General features: G+C 33.5%; 1 protein-coding gene across 1 annotated transcript in view; it reads left to right on the top strand.

Moving 5' to 3' along the window:
* Positions 1-17,969, top strand: part of LOC123669749 — a 47,725-nt gene that overhangs the window by 23,306 nt on the left and 6,450 nt on the right. Inside the window, exons 11-26 of the mRNA XM_045603339.1 lie at positions 1,529-1,672; positions 2,002-2,208; positions 8,303-8,446; positions 8,803-9,009; positions 11,786-11,972; positions 12,438-12,547; positions 12,896-13,042; positions 13,147-13,343; positions 13,676-13,706; positions 13,863-14,076; positions 14,160-14,241; positions 14,368-14,593; positions 15,119-15,309; positions 16,181-16,372; positions 16,654-16,750; positions 17,223-17,379. Of these exons, the coding sequence (XP_045459295.1) occupies positions 1,529-1,672; positions 2,002-2,208; positions 8,303-8,446; positions 8,803-9,009; positions 11,786-11,972; positions 12,438-12,547; positions 12,896-13,042; positions 13,147-13,343; positions 13,676-13,706; positions 13,863-14,076; positions 14,160-14,241; positions 14,368-14,593; positions 15,119-15,309; positions 16,181-16,372; positions 16,654-16,750; positions 17,223-17,379 (2,533 nt within the window). The remainder of the gene's footprint in view (positions 1-1,528; positions 1,673-2,001; positions 2,209-8,302; positions 8,447-8,802; positions 9,010-11,785; positions 11,973-12,437; positions 12,548-12,895; positions 13,043-13,146; positions 13,344-13,675; positions 13,707-13,862; positions 14,077-14,159; positions 14,242-14,367; positions 14,594-15,118; positions 15,310-16,180; positions 16,373-16,653; positions 16,751-17,222; positions 17,380-17,969) is intronic.

Here is a 17,969-nt window from a genome sequence, read left to right as displayed (position 1 = left end):
AGAAACTGGAGGGGGGTGCCTTTGCGCATGGGTATACTCGCGCACAAATGTACTACTGTTTTATTTTTAATTAGGCTTTCACTCGCGGCTTCGTATAATGGTTATTGGTAGGAATTAATACAGGTATTGGTAATAACAGGGCGAATAATTCGGACTAAATAAGTATAATAATTATCACTTTACAAAATTACAACTTTTTTTTAAACAAAAGCAATAACAAATTTTTTAGTTATTGAAATGTCGTATTCAAAAATATTAATTATCTGTACTCTCGATATTCGTATCTTAATAGTTTTTATGTGTTTAAAATGATAAATTGATATTTGTTTTTTAGTGAAATAAATAGTAAATGGAGTTTTACAAGTGTCCGTATGTGTTGTGAAAGTGAGTGATAAATGCGGAAAAAACGCGAATTATGATTGACAGTGGTTTGCTTACCAAATAAGACTGTGCAAAAAAATGGACAGTACGAAAAAGTTTTTCCAGAGTTGGCAATACTGTAAATCGCCTTTGCGCATTTTGACAACCAGCGTTCTTTTTAAATGGCGCGAATTATATATTATAAATAATTTTTCTCACTTCTCTATGTAAAACTATTTCGTAATTTAAAACTTTTGTGCGCGATAATATTTTGAGTCGACGTCGAACTGTCCAACCAATAGCACACCGGCAAGCATGCGACACGTGATAAACACTCCCGTCCCATACCCCGTACCACCAAATAGACCGATAAATCGCTTCTGCGCAGCTTCAAGGCCAGCGTTCTTTTTACATGATGCGAACTATACCTAAATAATTAGTTGAGTATTTTCATTTATGTAATGAACATTTTAAATTAATCTAAATTTTAAAATAAAAATCTAAAGAAAACGATCGGTCAAAGGCTATCGCAGAAAAACTATTCGAGTACGTTTTTACGTACGTTAAAAATTTTATTTTACTTTTTTAAGAATCACTTGTAAGTTGCAAATAAGTGTACTGCTTTATTTTTTTTAGAAATTAATTTTTTTGTTATTATTTTTATGAGCAATTAAATTGCACGAAATTTTTAGTTTTTTGTTAATTTATTGTTACGTTTAATTCTGAAGAATTTGAACAACGCACAGGAAGTAAATATATACAAATAAATAAAATTGGAGTGTTTGTTTGTAATATTAAAATAACCGCTTTTTACTAAATGCATATGGATGTATACACAGTACATACCAAAATATATTTTTTTTACAATTTTTGTCTGTCTGTCTGTTTGTTCTGGATAATCTCTGAGCTGGTCCGATTTTAACGGGAATTTCACTAGCAGATAACTTTAAATGATACTTTTATTTTAGGAATTTATTTATTTTATAACTGCGAACTGAACAAAAACTTTTTTGTTAAATTACACGCGGACGAAATTGCGGGCACAGCTAGTATATATATTGACTCCACACCATATTGCCTTTACTGGGGAAAAGAGGATGGTGCATTTTTTTGTCCAGGAAATCGGTTATCGGTTTTTGTTAATTCATTGTTGCGATTAATTCTGCAGGATGTGAACAACGCAGAGGAAGTAAATGACCATCTTTACTCGATATCAAAAGAAAACGACGGATTGGTTTGTGCCAAATGTGGTATTCGTCGTAAATATGTCAAGTCATTTTTAACCCATATACAACAATGTACTGGGCAATCGGTGAGTTTGAAAACATTCACTTTTTGTTTATTAACTTTAGCTACATTCATTTTTACTAGGTATATCAGTTTATGTTAATGCTGTATATATGTAACAGTAATTGGGCAGGTTAAAATTAGGATCTACTGATTACAACTATCTTTTTAATTATCATATGATCAAATGATTAAAAAATGGTAATTTGTACTCAGTACAGGTTTTAAGGCATTAAAAGCAAATATCAAATAAATTACAGTCGATTTAGGGCTCCTTATTTTTAAAAGTCAGCTAAACAGCTTTTAAAGTCATGTTTACTTGAACTAAAATTAAGTGTATTCTCTTACTAACAGACTTCGCAAGACACTACTTTAGAAGTTACTCTCAATGATAGTTCTATGTTGGACATGATTGATAGCACAGCATCTTCAGACGACAGTGATGGTGAAAAAATTGTTAAATGTGGAGTTTGTCACAAAGAATTGGAACAAAAATATTGGCAAAATCACCTACAAAAGGAACACGCTTATCTGGCTTGGAAGGAAGGACAACCAGCTTTGGTAAGATATGAATGTAAGACATGTATACTAGCTGACCCGCTAGAAGTTGTTTTGTCTTTGATATTCATGTATTCAGTTTGAATTGGAATGTATTGATTTTTTTATGGCGCACGAACTGTCAAACGCAAGAACTGTTATCATATGCGCAAAGATTAAAGAAATGGTCGTGAACTGTTCTTACGCTTCAGCCTATAATATCCCACTGCTGGCCATAGGTTTCATTTCTCATGTGGGAGAAGGATCAGAGCTTAATCCATCGCTATCAGGTGTACATCATAACAATCGGGACCGACGGCTTAACGTGCTCTCCGAGGCACGGTGCGGAGACCCACAAGGTCTGGCGGTATGGGTGACCACGGCAAATATCAGTATAGCCAATATAAATGTTTGTCATGTGTGGTGATCGAACCCGCAACCACCAGCGCAACAGCCACAAACTAGCGCTGTGACCGTTGCGCCAACGCGTCGTCAAACTTTTCTTGCAATTTCCCAAATTATGTGCAATTTTTTAAAATTTCCTATTCGTAAAAACCTACTATAATTTGTTTTACGTTGTTGTTAACGTTGTTTTGCCATATATGTTATTAACCCCCTCAATTTATTTTCCATTTTACTTAGGAGTCTGAAAAATAGTTGTTGGCCGATTCTCAGAGCTACCCGATATGCACACAAAAAATCATAAAAATCGGTGCAGCCGTTTCGGAGGAGTATGTTAACTAACATTGTGACACGAGAAATTTATGTATATACTAGCTGACTCCGCAAATGTTGTTTTGCCATATCTGGTATAAATCTCCTTATATCTTAGGGGTATGAAAAGTAGATGTTGGCCGATACTCAGGCCTACCCGATATGCACTCAAAACAGCCGTTTCGGACGAGTATTTTAACTAACATTGTGACACGAGAATTTTTTATATAAGATATAAATAAAAATAAATAAAATAAAATAAGCCTTTATTACTGTTCCACAATTTATAGAAAAATTAAGATTTTTATATTAGTTCGTTATCGACAATCGGTTTCAAACAGCTTGTCCTTCGACATAGGCCTCCTCTAATTTTTTCCACATTGATCTGTCTCTCGCTATTCTCATCCACACTGTACCAGCCACCTTCTTCAGGTCATCTTCCCAACGTTTCATTTGTCGCCCTTTGTTTCTTTTTCCATACCTAGGATACCACTCCGTTATCATTTTTGTCCATTTCTCGTTTGTCTCTCTTATCATATGTCCCGTCCATCTCCATTTTAAAGTCTTGCATGTCTTTTTTGCCTCCTTAAATTTAGTAATATTTTTTATTTCTTCTAATGTTATTTTATCCAATCTTTTTACCCCAATTACACTTCTCTCTATTCCGTTTTGACATACGTTTACTTTGTTCATTAATTTTTCTGTTAATGCCGATGTTTGGCAATCATATGTTAAGCATGGTAAAATGCAGATATAATATACTTTTCTCTTCTCTTTAAGCGGCATGTCTTCATTTTTCATTATTTCACTAAGGGACCAGTATCTTTTCCATGTGTTAGCTATTCTTTTATCTATTTCCTTATGCATAGTATCTCTTGCGGCTACGAGTTGGCCTAGATATACGTACTCTTCCACGTATTCTATTTCCTGTTCATTGACTCTGATGTTATATGACTGTGAGGTGTTCGTCATAATTTTTGTTTTCGCTGTGTTTATTGTAAGCCCTGCTATCGCGCTTTGATCTGACAGTTATTGTAGCATTTGCTCAAGTTGTTTTAGGCATTCTGAAAATAAAATTATATCGTCTGCAAACCGTAAGTGATTTAACTTTACACCATTTATATCCAGTCCTTCGTGGTCCCATTGCAGATTTCTGAATATAATCTCTAGCGCCGCTGAAAACAACTTGGGTGAAATCGGATCCCCTTGACGAACCCCTCTCTCTATAGGAAATTCTTCTCCTGTAGTTTCTAGTCTAACTCGAGCTGTGCTTGTAGAATATATGTTCTGGAGTAATTTTATGTACTTGCCCTGTATCCCCTGTATACGCAGTGCTTCCCAGATGTAATCATGTTCTAAGGAGTCGAATGCTTTATTGTAATCAACAAATCCCAGGTAATATGTTTTGTTGTATTCGTTGTACTTTTGTAGGATTTGCCTTAGAACATGTATATGATCTATTGTTGAATATTTACTGCGGAAACCAGCCTGTTCTTTTGGTTGATTTTCATCGAGTGTACAAGTGATTCGAGATAGGATTATTTTTGAAAATACTTTATATACATTGGACATCAAACTAATAGGTCTATAGTTCCCTATATTTTCTTTGTCGCCTTTTTTATGCAATAATATTATTGTTGATTTAGTCCAGTCTTCAGGTATAATTTCGGTATCTATAATGTTGCTAAATATGTCTGTTAATATAGGAGCAATTACTGGTGTAGTAGATTTTAATAACTCATTTGATACTTGATCAGCACCCGGTCTCTTGTCCCTCTTTTGCGTGTTAATTGCTCTTATTGTTTCTTCTTTCAATATTTCAGGGATCGAGTCAGTATTTATTTTATTTGTTATTCTTTTTGGGTTTTTGCTTCGGTAAAGATTTCGATAATATTCGGTTGCTACTTTAACTATTTCTGTTCTTTTATTTCATCATTACAGCCTATCACAGTCCACTGCTGGACATAGGCCTCCATAAGTTTACGCCAAAAATAGCGTGAACTCATGTGTTTTGCCCATAGTCACCACGCTGGGCAGGCGGGTTGGTGACCGCAGTGCTAGCTTTGTCGCACCGAAGACGCTGCTGCCCGTCTTCGGCCTGTGTATTTCAAAGCTAGCAGTTGGATGGTTATCCCGCCACCGGTCGGCTTTTTAAGTTCCAATGTGGTAGTGGAACTGTCTTATCCCTTAGTCGCCTCTTACGACATCCACGGGAAGAGAGGGGGTGGCTAAATTCTTTAGTACCGTAGCCATACAGTACAGTAGTTCTTTTATTTGTATAATTATTATCCATTGTCTTCACCTTTAACATCCATTCTTTTTTACTATTTAATTCCTTTATTGCCTTTTTAATTCCGCCTGTTTTTTCAATATGTTTCTTTAGTGTATTTTGTCTTTTAATTTTCTTGTCTTTTCTGATATTTACATTAATTTTTTTACTGATTTCTGATATTCTGGGACGGTAATTTTTCTTTTCTTTCTTTTGTAATAATTCTTTCCTTTCTTTTAATAGTTGGTATGTTTCGTCCGATATCACTTTTTTGCTATCTGTATTTACTTTTTTGGTTTCTGTTTTCAATAGGCTTATAAGTTTCGCGTATTGTTCCTGGATTAGTAGTTGGTATATTGACTTTTTATTTATTTCTTTCTGCAAGTTACTTATAAGTTGAGTGATATTGCCGGTACATAAAATGGATGAGTTGTCTGTGCAAAATTGTCTTTTAGTCTTTATTTTCGTTCCTGTTAGTTTAGCATGAACCATTTTATGATCCGAATTAAAATTTAAGTTGTGTATGATAGAAACATCTTTGATATATTTTGCATTATTAGACATGATAAAATCAATTTCATTCTTGTAAATTCCGTTTGGGGACATCCATGTCCACTTTTTTATTTCTTTTTTCTTATAAAAACAGTTTAAGATCTTAAGTTTATTTTCTAAAGCAAAGGTGACTAGTCTAGATCCATTTTTGCTCCTTTTACCCTGTCCATACTTTCCCACTGTATATTCTTCTCCACTATTGTTACATATTCCTATTTGTGCATTGAAGTCGCCCATTACAATAATATTTTTGTTGCAATTATGCATAGACATCCTAAGATCTTCGTAAAATTTATTAATTTTGGATATGTCTTCCTTTTTATCCGATTCAGTTGGTGAGTATGCCTGGATAATTGACCACTTTTCTTCTTTATATAAAGGTAAAGTTATATTTAGTAGTGTTATTCTTTCGGATATTCCTCTTATTTCTTCTATTCTATGTGCAAGATTCTTTTTAATTAAAAATCCCACTCAATGTTGCCCTAGAGTTTCACCTTTGTAATGTAAGATGTAGTTCCCATAGTCAGTTATCCCTTCTCCATTTCTTCTCATTTCACTAATTCCAACAATATCCCATTTTATTTCTGCCAGGGTTAATTCAAATTCAATACGTTTCTCAGTGGTTCGTAGTAATCTAACATTAAAAGTAGCTATGTAAAGATCCGATGTGGGTTTGTTTATATTTAGAGGGTCGTGGTCTTTTTCCCCCACGAGGACCAGTCGGCTTGGGGGAGGGTTCGTTTCCTTGTTTTTTATCTTGCTAGTTAATTGATATTTCCGATCGCCGGTGTATGATTGCTATTGTTTGGTTGTATTAAAGGAGGTCGAAAAGGAGTTAGAACGCATCCTCATCATATCAAACGCATTTTTCCTATTTGATTCCGATGAATTTAATGTTTGTTGTTTTCTTGGTTGAGCGTCTTCTTTTGGGGAGTTTGATGTTTGTCGCTTCCGTTTATCGTTCGTGTTTGGGTTTTTCTTGACCACGAGTTTATCATATTTAATGAAAGCAAAATTCCCTTTCTTTCGCTCTTCTGCTACTTTAGATTGCAGTGCCTTCCTTTTTTCTAAAGTCTCTTTTGAGTAGTCTTCAGTTATATACAGTTCCCTAAGTTTCTTTTTATTTCTCATGATTTCACTTTCACCCACAAACCAATACAAGGACCGTGGGTCTGGGCTTGTTATTATTATTTGATTTTCCAATCCGATAAATTTTATTTACTTCCCAATCTTCTAATTTAAGGTTAAGTTCATCCAAAAAATGTTTTTTAACTTTATTAAGTAAATCCGGTATAGATTTCTCATCCTCATTCAATCCATGTATTATTATATTGTTATTTTTTTTTGTCTCTTTTTAGATATTCTACCTTTTTTTCCAAGTTTTCTATTTTATTTTTTAATATTTTATTTTCCTCCAAAATCGGTTTTAATTTTTCATCAACTTTTTCCATTATCGTATCGGTTACCTCTTTTGTTTGGTTTTGCATTTCTATTTTTATTTTGTCAAATAAAATTTGAAATTGACCTTCCATTTTTATGTGTAACGGAACGTATTTATTATCTGGGGAATTCAATGTAACTTACTAGCAACACTTGACGTTGACACTTTCCGTTGTTAGTATGCGTGTAAAGGAACGTAAATAATGGTGGAAATTATTTTATTCAGAATGGCAACACTGTCTGTAACGTCCGTTGTCAGTTCTGTTGACGTTGCTGTCAATCCGCTTGGAACAACAATTTTAAGTTCTACCCTCAGTTAAATATTAACAAACTTGTACTTCTGTTTATGCGGCAAATTCCAGTAATCACGTAAAGTTGATCGTTACTACGTACTTTACAGTGTTTTTGCTGATCCTTTTGGTCCTTAATATGAAATTGGCGTTTTGTATGGCCGGAACATAGTCGTATTTCATATGCAAAGACCTAATCTAATATATAAAATTCTCGTGTCATGGTGTTAAACATTGAACTCCTCCGAAACGGCTCGACCGATTTTAATAAAATTTTGTGGGCATATCGGGAAGGTCTGAGAATCGGTCAACATCTATTTTTCATACCCCTAAGTTATAAGGGAGGGGGGGGGGATTAAGCGGGTTGATAAAATATATGGCAAAGCAACGTTTGCGGGGTCAGCTAGTATATAAATATAGATTGACTCCACGACTTATTGCTTACTACGGACAAGATGATGGTGCATTTTTTTTGCCCAGGGAATCGGTTATACGATTCAGTAGCATTCTTACCATCTATCCACACGAACATTATTGTCTGTACCTAAATAATTAGTTTTTGCATTTAGTATTTTCATTTATGTAATGAACATTTTAAAATAATCTAAATTTTAAAATAAAAATCTAAAGTAAACGATGGGTCAAAGGCTATCGCAGAGAAATTATTCGAGTACGTTTTTACGTACGTTAATAATTTTATTTTACTTTTTTAAGAATCACTTGTAAGTTGCAAATAAGTGTACTGCTTTATTTTTTTCAGAAATTAATTTATTTTATTATTATTTTTATAAGCAATTAAATTGCACGAAATTTTTAGTTTTTTGTTAATTCATTGTTGCGATTAATTCTGCAGGATGTGAACAACGCAGAGGAAGTAAATGACCATCTTTATTCGATATCAAAAGAAAACGACGGATTGGTTTGTGCCAAATGTGGTATTCGTCGTAAATATGTCAAGTCATTTTTAACCCATATACAACAATGTACTGGGCAATCGGTGAGTTTTGAAAACATTCACTTTTTGTTTATTAACTTTAGCTACACTCATTTTTACTAGGTATATCTGTTTTATTATATATATTTTTTCAAAAGATATATGTTAAGGCTGTACATATGTAACAGTAATTGGGCAGGTTAAAATTAGGTCTACTGATTACAACTATCTTTTTAATTATCATATGATCAAATGATTAAAAAATTGTAATTTGTACTCAGTACAGGTTTTAAGGCATTAAAAGCAAATATCTAATAAATTACAGTCGATTTAGGGCTCCTTATTTTTAAAAGTCAGCTAAACAGCTTTAAAAGTCATGTTTACTTGAACTAAAATTAAGTGTATTCTCTTACTAACAGACTTCGCAAGACACTACTTTAGAAGTTACGCTCAATGATAGTTCTATGTTGGACGTGATTGATAGTACAGCATCTTCAGACGACGGTGATGGTGAAAAAATTGTTAAATGTGGAGTTTGTCACAAAGAATTGGAACAAAAATATTGGCAAAATCACCTACAAAAGGAACACGCTTATCTGGCTTGGAAGGAAGGACAACCAGCTTTGGTAAGATATGAATGTAAGACATGTATACTAGCTGACCCGCTAGAAGTTGTTTTGTCTTTGATATTCATGTATTCAGTTTGAATTGGAACGGATTGATTTTTTTATGGCGCACGAACTGTCAAACGCAAGAACTGTTATCATACGCGCAAAGCTTAAAGAAATGGTCGTGAACTGTTCTTACGCTTCAGTCTATAATATCCCACTGCTGGCCATAGGTTTCATTTCTCATGTAGGAGAAGGATCAGAGCTTAATCCACCACGCTGCTCCAATGCGGGTTGGCGGATATATTCCCTATTATGAGAAACGATCGCTATCAGGTGTATATGATAACAACTGGGACCGACGGCTTAACGTGCTCTCTGAGGCACGGTGGGGAGACCTACTAGGACTGCACAAACACCCAGACCACGGCAAACACCTGTATGGCCAATACAAATGTTTGTCATGTGGCGAGATCGAATCCGCAACCGCCAGTGCCAGCGCAACAAGTATAATCTATGGCGTCACAACAATTTATGTGTAATTTTCTTATATTTTCATTTCGTAAAAACCTTCTATAATCTATTTCACATAGGATGGGTATGGTGACATTTGATATGTTCCAATACACGCTCACTATTTTCAACAAATCGGATAAATATACATTTTTTAAAATCACCAATTAGTTTCCAAAGCAAATAATAATGCTTGATTAGATTGAAATTGTATTTATATATGCGTTTTTACATTTTAAACAAAATAAAAAAGGTACAGAAAAAATGATAACTTATAATTACAGGCATGAAAGGAGACGTTTAATGATAGGGATTGACACGTAGTAATGGGCTAAAATAAATAATCGTAACGGCCGTCTTGTGAATCGCGTCATCTCACTGACTCGAGATATCTCAATCAGTACTTTCTGTCTCTTGTATGCTTCCCGTGTTTTGGTTTTGCCAGTTGCTATAGTTGTATTTGTTGCTGTTTTATTGTTGTTAAGTTCTGTTATTATTTTTTTAGTTATTCACTTTGTGTGTGTGTTCTGTTCTGTAAAATGCCGAAAAGAACAAAAGACCGTTTCAAACAGTCAATTGGTTGTCCGCTTTCGAGAATACTTTGAACGGGTGTGAGAAAATAGCGGTCCACTATTATCTGTCAACCGCATAGTAGATCGAGTTGCACAGACACTTGAAATTAGGCGTTATACAGTGTCAAAAAGTACTTCAGCCTATCGCAGTCCACTGTTGGACATAGGCCTCTACAAGCTCGTGCCAAAAAATGGCGTGAACTCATGTGTGGTGCCTATAGTCACCACGCTGGGCGGGTTGGTGACCGCAGGGCCGGCTTTGTCGCAGTGAAGACGCTGTTGCCCGTCTTCGGCCTGTGTATTTCAAAGCCAGCAGTTGAATGGTTATCCCGCTATCGGTCGGCTTTATAAGTTTCAAGGTGGTAGTGGAACTGTGTTATCCCTTAGTCGCCTCCTACGACACCCACGGGAAGAGACGCTGGTGGCTATATTCTTTATTGCCGTAGCCACACAGCTTAGTGTCAAAAATAAGTAAAGAAAAGTATGCTGACACCAATACGGACGATAATAAGTTATCGACTCCCAAAAAGAGGCAAAGGAAATAAATGTTTGGTCGTTGAGGTTGAATATGATTATTAGCGGAGAAATGAGTTGCTCACAGTTTTACAATAATTAATGTCTTTGAAAGGTGCTAAATTATTTAATGGAAGTGTGACATCGTTATGGCGACTTTTAAATAAAATTGGATTTCCTTAAAAAAAAAAAAAAGTTAACAAACGGAAAAGTGCGTGAAAACTTTGTGACATTCTTAGAAAAGGCGAAAAACATTACGGATTGGAACAACGTAGTATTCCTTGACTAGACATGGTTGAATGCCAATCATACTGTTGGCAAAGTATGGACAGACGACACTGCTCATTCTTCGACTAAAGTACTGGAGGGTAAAGGCGAACGACTAATAATTTGCCACGTGAGCTGTGTTAATGGGTTTGTCGATAACTCGTTTCTCGCGTTTAACACCACCCTTAAAATATTATTTATTCACTATAGCGATGATTAATTTTTAATAAGCAGTTAAAAATTTTTTTTTATATAATCGATTAAAGGTTAACCGCATTTGTACTTGATAATCGAATTACATCAATTAATTATGCATGGTCACCTCACTTTAGAGTTAATTTGACATGTGTCACCGGTACCTATCCTACGTGAAATAGACTATACAAAGTTTAAGAAAACTTGTAGAAAAAGATAAAGTAAACCAAAAAAGTCACTCGCAAGTTATGGCGTGACTAAGGGAAGCAGGAATTCATTTATAATACTAGCGACCTCTATCCGTACATATTATAAACTAAAACCTTCTCCGAAACATACTGCATCTTATGTTATAATTATTATTGCGATCGGTTCAGTAGTTTTTGCTGTATAACCGCAGAAGAACCGGCTCTCCATTTATTAGTACAAATAGATACATACTCGTATATATTTTTACTGAATCCACACCTTATTGCCTCTACTGGGGACAAGAGGATGGTGCATTTTTTTTTGCCCAGGGAATCAGTTTAGCATTCTTACCATTATTCCACACGTGTATTATTGTCTGTAAATAATTAGTTCTTAAGTTGTGAATTGTAAACATGTATTATGAAATTTCTTAATTATTATTTCAAACATAATTTTTTTTTGTTATTAAATAATAAATAATTATTTAGAAATAAAACATAATAATAACATGTACGGTATATTTTTCTTTGTTTTTCTTTTTTCAGAATCTAGAAAATGAGCAGGAGATTATGCAGCACTTGAACGACATGAATAAAAAGTATAATGGTTTAGTTTGTAATAAATGTGGTTTAACTAGAAAGTATGTGAAAGTATATTTATCTCATGTCAAATCTTGTGAATCTACACTTGTTTCAAGTGCTCCACCAAGACAAGAAGGAATTATTAACAAAGGTATGAAGTAATTAACTTACATATGAAATCCCTTTTTTACTTACATATTTAAATTACGGATAAAAAAAATTAGTGAGCTACTTAGACGCAAAAATACTTATGTTTTTCAGACATTTTTTTATAAACAATTAGGTCAGGAAACAAGCGTACGGCTTATCTGATGGTAAGCGATTACCGTAACCTATAGACGCCTGCAATATTAGAAGCGTTTAAGCGCGTTGCCGCCCTTACCCCTAAAACCCCCACACCCCCAAGAGCTCTGGTCACTTTACTTACTACAGGAATACAGCACTGCTTGAAAGTAGTATTATTTAGCTGTGATCTTCTGTGTAAGGTCGAAATGCTTCAACAGTCAGGCTGCTCCAGATTTTGTGCAGGCTATTTCCTGCTATGCCCAATCTTAGTTAAACCTAATAAAATATGGTAAAAAAAAAAAAATTATAACTACAATATTTTTTACTATAGATTCTTATGAGTGCGCCGTTTGTTCTGAAGTAGTTGATCCGAAAAATTGGAAATCTCACGCAATGAAGAAACACTATAACATTGCTTGGGTTGTAGGCGATTATCCAATCGTAAGTTATTTCAGTAATATTTTAGGTATCTGCTGAAACGTGATGTTTTATGTTCATAATTATTGTAATGATATGTGAAATTTCCATTTATTAATAAAAATATTACATTACATAATAATTTTAAATAATTTTGGCTATATAAAACGAAGATGTGAAAGATTCCAGAGAGTCAAAGGTCTGATTTTACTAATACGTTTGCGTTTTAACGACAACGTATCTCATTTAAACTCACGACATTTGAGTTCCTTATAAAGTATTTTGGCCTTTTAAAGCATCGTGAAGGAAATTGATCCCATTAGATTTTCTGCTTTGTAAGTTTAAAAATTATTGTAACGATTCTATTTTTAGGACTTAAAAAATCCCTATGTAGTAGAAAATTACTTAAAAGAATATAAAAAATTCAACAAGAAACTTGAATGCTTCCTGTGTGGCATTTCAAGAGTCTCGCTTGTCGGTTTCTATGCTCACATCATACAATGCGGGAAAAGCGAAACGGTAAGCAAAGAACAATAAGTAATATTTTTAAAGGCTTTATAAATACATAACTGTTTATTATATTTTATATACAAAAAATATTAAAATTATTTACTAACTTCTAGGAGATAGAAGAATACAAAAACCATTGTGATATTTGTAACTCTAAATATTTGTGTATTTACAAAAATCAACATATTCAATTGCATAGAGAACAAGAGTATGCCAAAGAGCGAAAAAAGTTAATGGAGGAGTCAAAGATGAAATTGGAGGCAAAGTATGAAAATGATTTTCCGTCTGAGGGCAGACTGGCTGCTAAAAGGTACACAGATACATAATTGCCATTCGAAAGAATAACATGTAGTAGAAACTATACAGTTACTTAAAATAGCTTAATTTGACTAAAAAGTAGAGTTTTAGTAAAACTTAATGATTTCTATCATTATTTTGTAAGTATTATTCAAAATTTGTTATTATTTTTGTTGTAATTTTAAACTATACATTAAATGCTATGAATTTTATAAGACGTTTAATTATTATCTATGAGTCAATGAAATTAATCAAGGAGTCAGTTTTAATATAAATATAGACTTTTTGCCTAAGAATTAAATAAAGTTATGGTTAGTAAAACTTATTTGTTATAAATTTTTTCAGGGCTAGGAGTTTTATTGGAAAATACCAAAAGGTAGGTAAATAATTCGTAGCTAAATTTTATTATAATACGCAAAGTAGTAAAACTGGAATTTATAAAAGTACAATTTTTTTTTGTTTGTATAGAGATCTTTTTTTTTTAATTAGAGAGTGAGTGATATTTACAATTTAATATTATAATTTCCTACAGTTCGAATATAATTGTCCTTTGTGTGGTTTTGGAACTGACGAAGAAAATGATTTGGAAAATCACAAGTGTGGAAAAAAGGAATATAAAGATTATAGTGATTCTGAAGAGTCCATGCGTATAGATGAATCGTCTGATGAATCAGAGGAAGTAGAATCAAATTCATCATTATCAGAAAATGAATTAAGTCACACTGTAAGGAGGCATGGTGATTCAAGTGAGTAGAGGAATATTTGAGTTGCAGTTTATAAAGATTTCATATTGATAGATTTCATGGTAACAATTTGATATTATTTTCAGAATCATTTTCAACGGTGATAAAGCGTATTCCGTTTGAAATACAAAATTATAAACATTACTTGAACCAGAGTGCTGAAGAATTGTAAGTTCTTACTTAATTCAAAATTGGGTTTTACAATGTAAAAATATATAGAATCACTGCATATGTTCTTTCTTGATTTTAAACGTTTGATTTTGTAAAAAAAAATAAGGTTTTTTCGTTTTTCAGTCGCAAAATACATTACACCAATGATACACTGTATCCTCAATGGCGAAATTGCAAGTATAAGGCCATTCCTGATGAAGATATATCTAAATACATGCCGCCTATAAACGAGTCTTGTAAATTGTTAACTAGTCAAAGTAATTGGAAGACTCTCAATAAGTTTGAGGCTATGAAGATAAATGGTAAGTGTTCAAAAAACACATTAATTTGTGTGCTATGTTCATTACTGGTGTAGTTTTCTTAGTTCTTGCAAACAAAGTATTGCAGTTTTTAATTTAGACGATTATTGCGGAGATACTATTTAACTAAATATGTGATGGAACAGATACATTTTATTGCTGGTCAGAAATTGTGGGGTCACAAATCGAGTATGGATTTTAATTTGTACATAATGAAAAAAAAAAATGTTGGCCCTTACAAGATGTAAGTGACTTGTGTTTTAATTTGCATATAAAACGATTTTACACGTGAACTCGCGAAATTATTCCATTACACTCTTGGCAGAGTGGCAATATCTCGTTTTGTTGTCAACTTCAGTCAGTATTGGTGGAAATTACAAACTTATAGTTCAACTGTAGCCATATATAGCTCTTTAGTTAGCTACAAGTCTACAGTTTAAACTGTGCATATATGTGTTATAGTCTACTCTAGCACAGTCCTACAAATGTTTTTTTTATACTCATATAAACAATTTTTTTTAGGAGGATACACAGTATTCGTTGGAAGTAGTATTCAGTGTATATCGTGGGCGAAGGGTGCGTCGAGTCTTGGGGATGTGGGGGTTGAAAGGGATGTGGAGATTGAAGGGGTTGAAGGGGGTGATGGGGAGCGACATTTTCTAGCGGTGAGCTGCTACAACGACAGCGATTCTCCGCGTCTCGACAGTTCGCAGACTTTCAGCCAAGCCAACATGTTGCAGATATGGGATTTTGGAAATCTGACAACGTTAGTTTTATTAATTTAAGTTTATATTCGTTCTCTAGAAATAGAAATTTATTATTTTTAAATATTGAGTACTGGCTGTAATATTAAAATGAGTGAAGACTTGTATGATTAATTTAATAGTAATAAATGGAGAGTCGATTTTTTTGTTCTGTTCGGAAAACTACTGTAGCGATGGGAATAATACTTAAAATTTAAAAAAATATATGGAACGACTTCAAAAAAGGAGGATGTTACTCAATTCGACCGCATATATATTTTTTATTACTAAAATTATTCAAAAATGAAGTTTGCGAGTAGATCTGGACAGTATTAGCAGTGTCCATACCGGACTACCTTTTTTCTCGTAAGTTTGCTGCGTTTACTTCAGTCTCGTGAACAAGACATTCGCAATTAATGTCGAAATATCGAGCTCCGCAAACTGATAATCAAAAACACGGTAAACATCCCCGTTTTGAATAATTTTAGGAATAATACTTATACCATAAGATCCAGCCTGTTTCGAGAGGATTTAGTATATGATATGGTGGTGATTACTTATCTTGTAAAATATATGGACGGACAGAGGTCGTTAGTGATACATATATATATATATATATATATATATATATATATATAAACTAATACAATTAATATTTAAGTAATTTTAATAGTGGTTTTTTGACGACACGTTAGCGCAACGGTCACAGCACACAAACAAACATTTGTATTGGCCATACAGATATTTGCCGTGGTTTGGGTATTTGTGCAGTCCTTCTGGGTCTCCCCACCGTGCCTCGGAGAGGACGTTAAGCCGTCGGTCCCATGACAGACATTAGAACACACTTGTGACAATTGTCTAATAATTAATGAATGTTAACACTTATTGTTTCAGTTCTGTTCCTAAGTTTGCACTTGGAATAGCCCACGACTATGGCTTTGTTTGGTCTATCGATTGGTGTGCATCAGGATCGAGAGACCTACAACATTCGAAGACATTCCAGAGGCTCGGACTCTTAGCTGCGGCGTGTTCTAATGGATTGGCTTATATATTCTCAATACCTTACCCCGCTTCCATAACTGACAGGTAAAGATTTAAAGTGATAAGTAAAATTTTGGATTATTAGTACAAAATCAAGAGTGTTTTAGAAAAGCAGCAAAAAAGCTAATTTAATATTAGCTACTACAAGTCTTTACGCATGTGTAGAAATTAATTTCTATATAAAGCCATCTTGCGAGATGCCTGCTTGACATCTTAATTCGCCGTTTTTGATGATCAAGATAAATCCCTGACAATCCCTAAATAAACCTTTTGTATTAGAAGACGTTTTTGGAATATTTTAAATATATTTGTATTTTTATTTTCAGCGATAAAATAATTTATAATTTAACTCCAGTAGCTGAGTTAAGGCTATGTCGAGGTGAACGAAAAAAATTTCAAGCCACTGCGATAAGTTGGTCTCCTGTAAGTACCTGGGTGACCGAGCTTAGCTCGGTATTTTTAGTAAATCGTGTTTCTTGAAAATCATTATTTATAAAATATGAATAATATTTTTTTTACCGACAATGATAAAAAATATAAATAAATATAAAAAATGAAAAATAAAAATTAAATAATTAATATATATATTATTTTTAAATTTTACATACATTTTTAAATAAAAAATAACGAGCGCAATTAGGAAAAAAAGAGAAAAATAATAATCGATCGAGTATTTGAACCATGGTCTTTTCGATCGCGACCGGTCGATTTCCCACCTGAGCTATTACAACTTTATATTTTACTTTGTATATATATATATATATATATATATATATATATATACAAGAATTGCTTGTTTAATAGTTTAAGATAAAAGCTTATAACTATATTTTTTAAAGATTAATATTGATTGCTAAAAAGCATGCAAAAAATAATATTTAATTTTTCTTTATAGCAAAGAGGTCATTCGGTGGTCTTGGTCGGCTATTCAGATGGAACTACGGCTTTGTTTGATTTGGAGAGTGAGTCACCTCTCTTGAAAGAAACTTTAGATGGAGTAGATATTTTTTATCCATTCATCGACGAGCGCTCTCATAACTCAAGTATAACCGGTGAGCTACTACTAGTTTTATAATATCTATTAATTATAATTTACAATATTGATCCGCCAACCCGCATTGGAGCAGCAGGGTGGATTAAAAAAAAAAAAAAAAAATGAAAAAAATATTTATTTCAGTACCATCGAGTTATTTTACACATTGTGATTGACTCCCTCAATTAGGCGCAGAAAGCACCTGAGCCAGATGGAGTCGCTCTTCCATTATAAACTAAATACAAGGAAAAACAGTACTTAGCGCTAATTCATACAATACATATATATACAATAAAGAAATAAAGAAGTAGTTAAATATTCATACATAAATATACATGTGTGTGTGTGTACGCGTGTGTGTGCGTGTGCGTGTGTTTGTGTATGGGTGTTTGTGTGCGTGTGCGCGTGCGTGCGCGCTTGTATGTGCGTGTGTGTATGTGCGTATTTGAACGTATGCGTGTGCGTGTACATGGTTCAGCCTGATTTTATTTTATTCAGAAGATTTTCTGTCTGGTCGTAATCTAAGGTTTTAAGCCAACTCGATAACTTATTTCTACATTTACGAAGTGTCAACGGATGGATATTTAGGAATTTATTGATAGTATTATA

Source organism: Melitaea cinxia, chromosome 3 (assembly GCF_905220565.1).
Source record: "Melitaea cinxia chromosome 3, ilMelCinx1.1, whole genome shotgun sequence".
Classification (NCBI taxonomy): Eukaryota; Metazoa; Arthropoda; class Insecta; order Lepidoptera; family Nymphalidae; genus Melitaea; species Melitaea cinxia.
The sequence above is the reverse complement of the archived record's forward strand: the minus strand, read 5'-3'. Positions and strand labels throughout refer to the sequence as shown.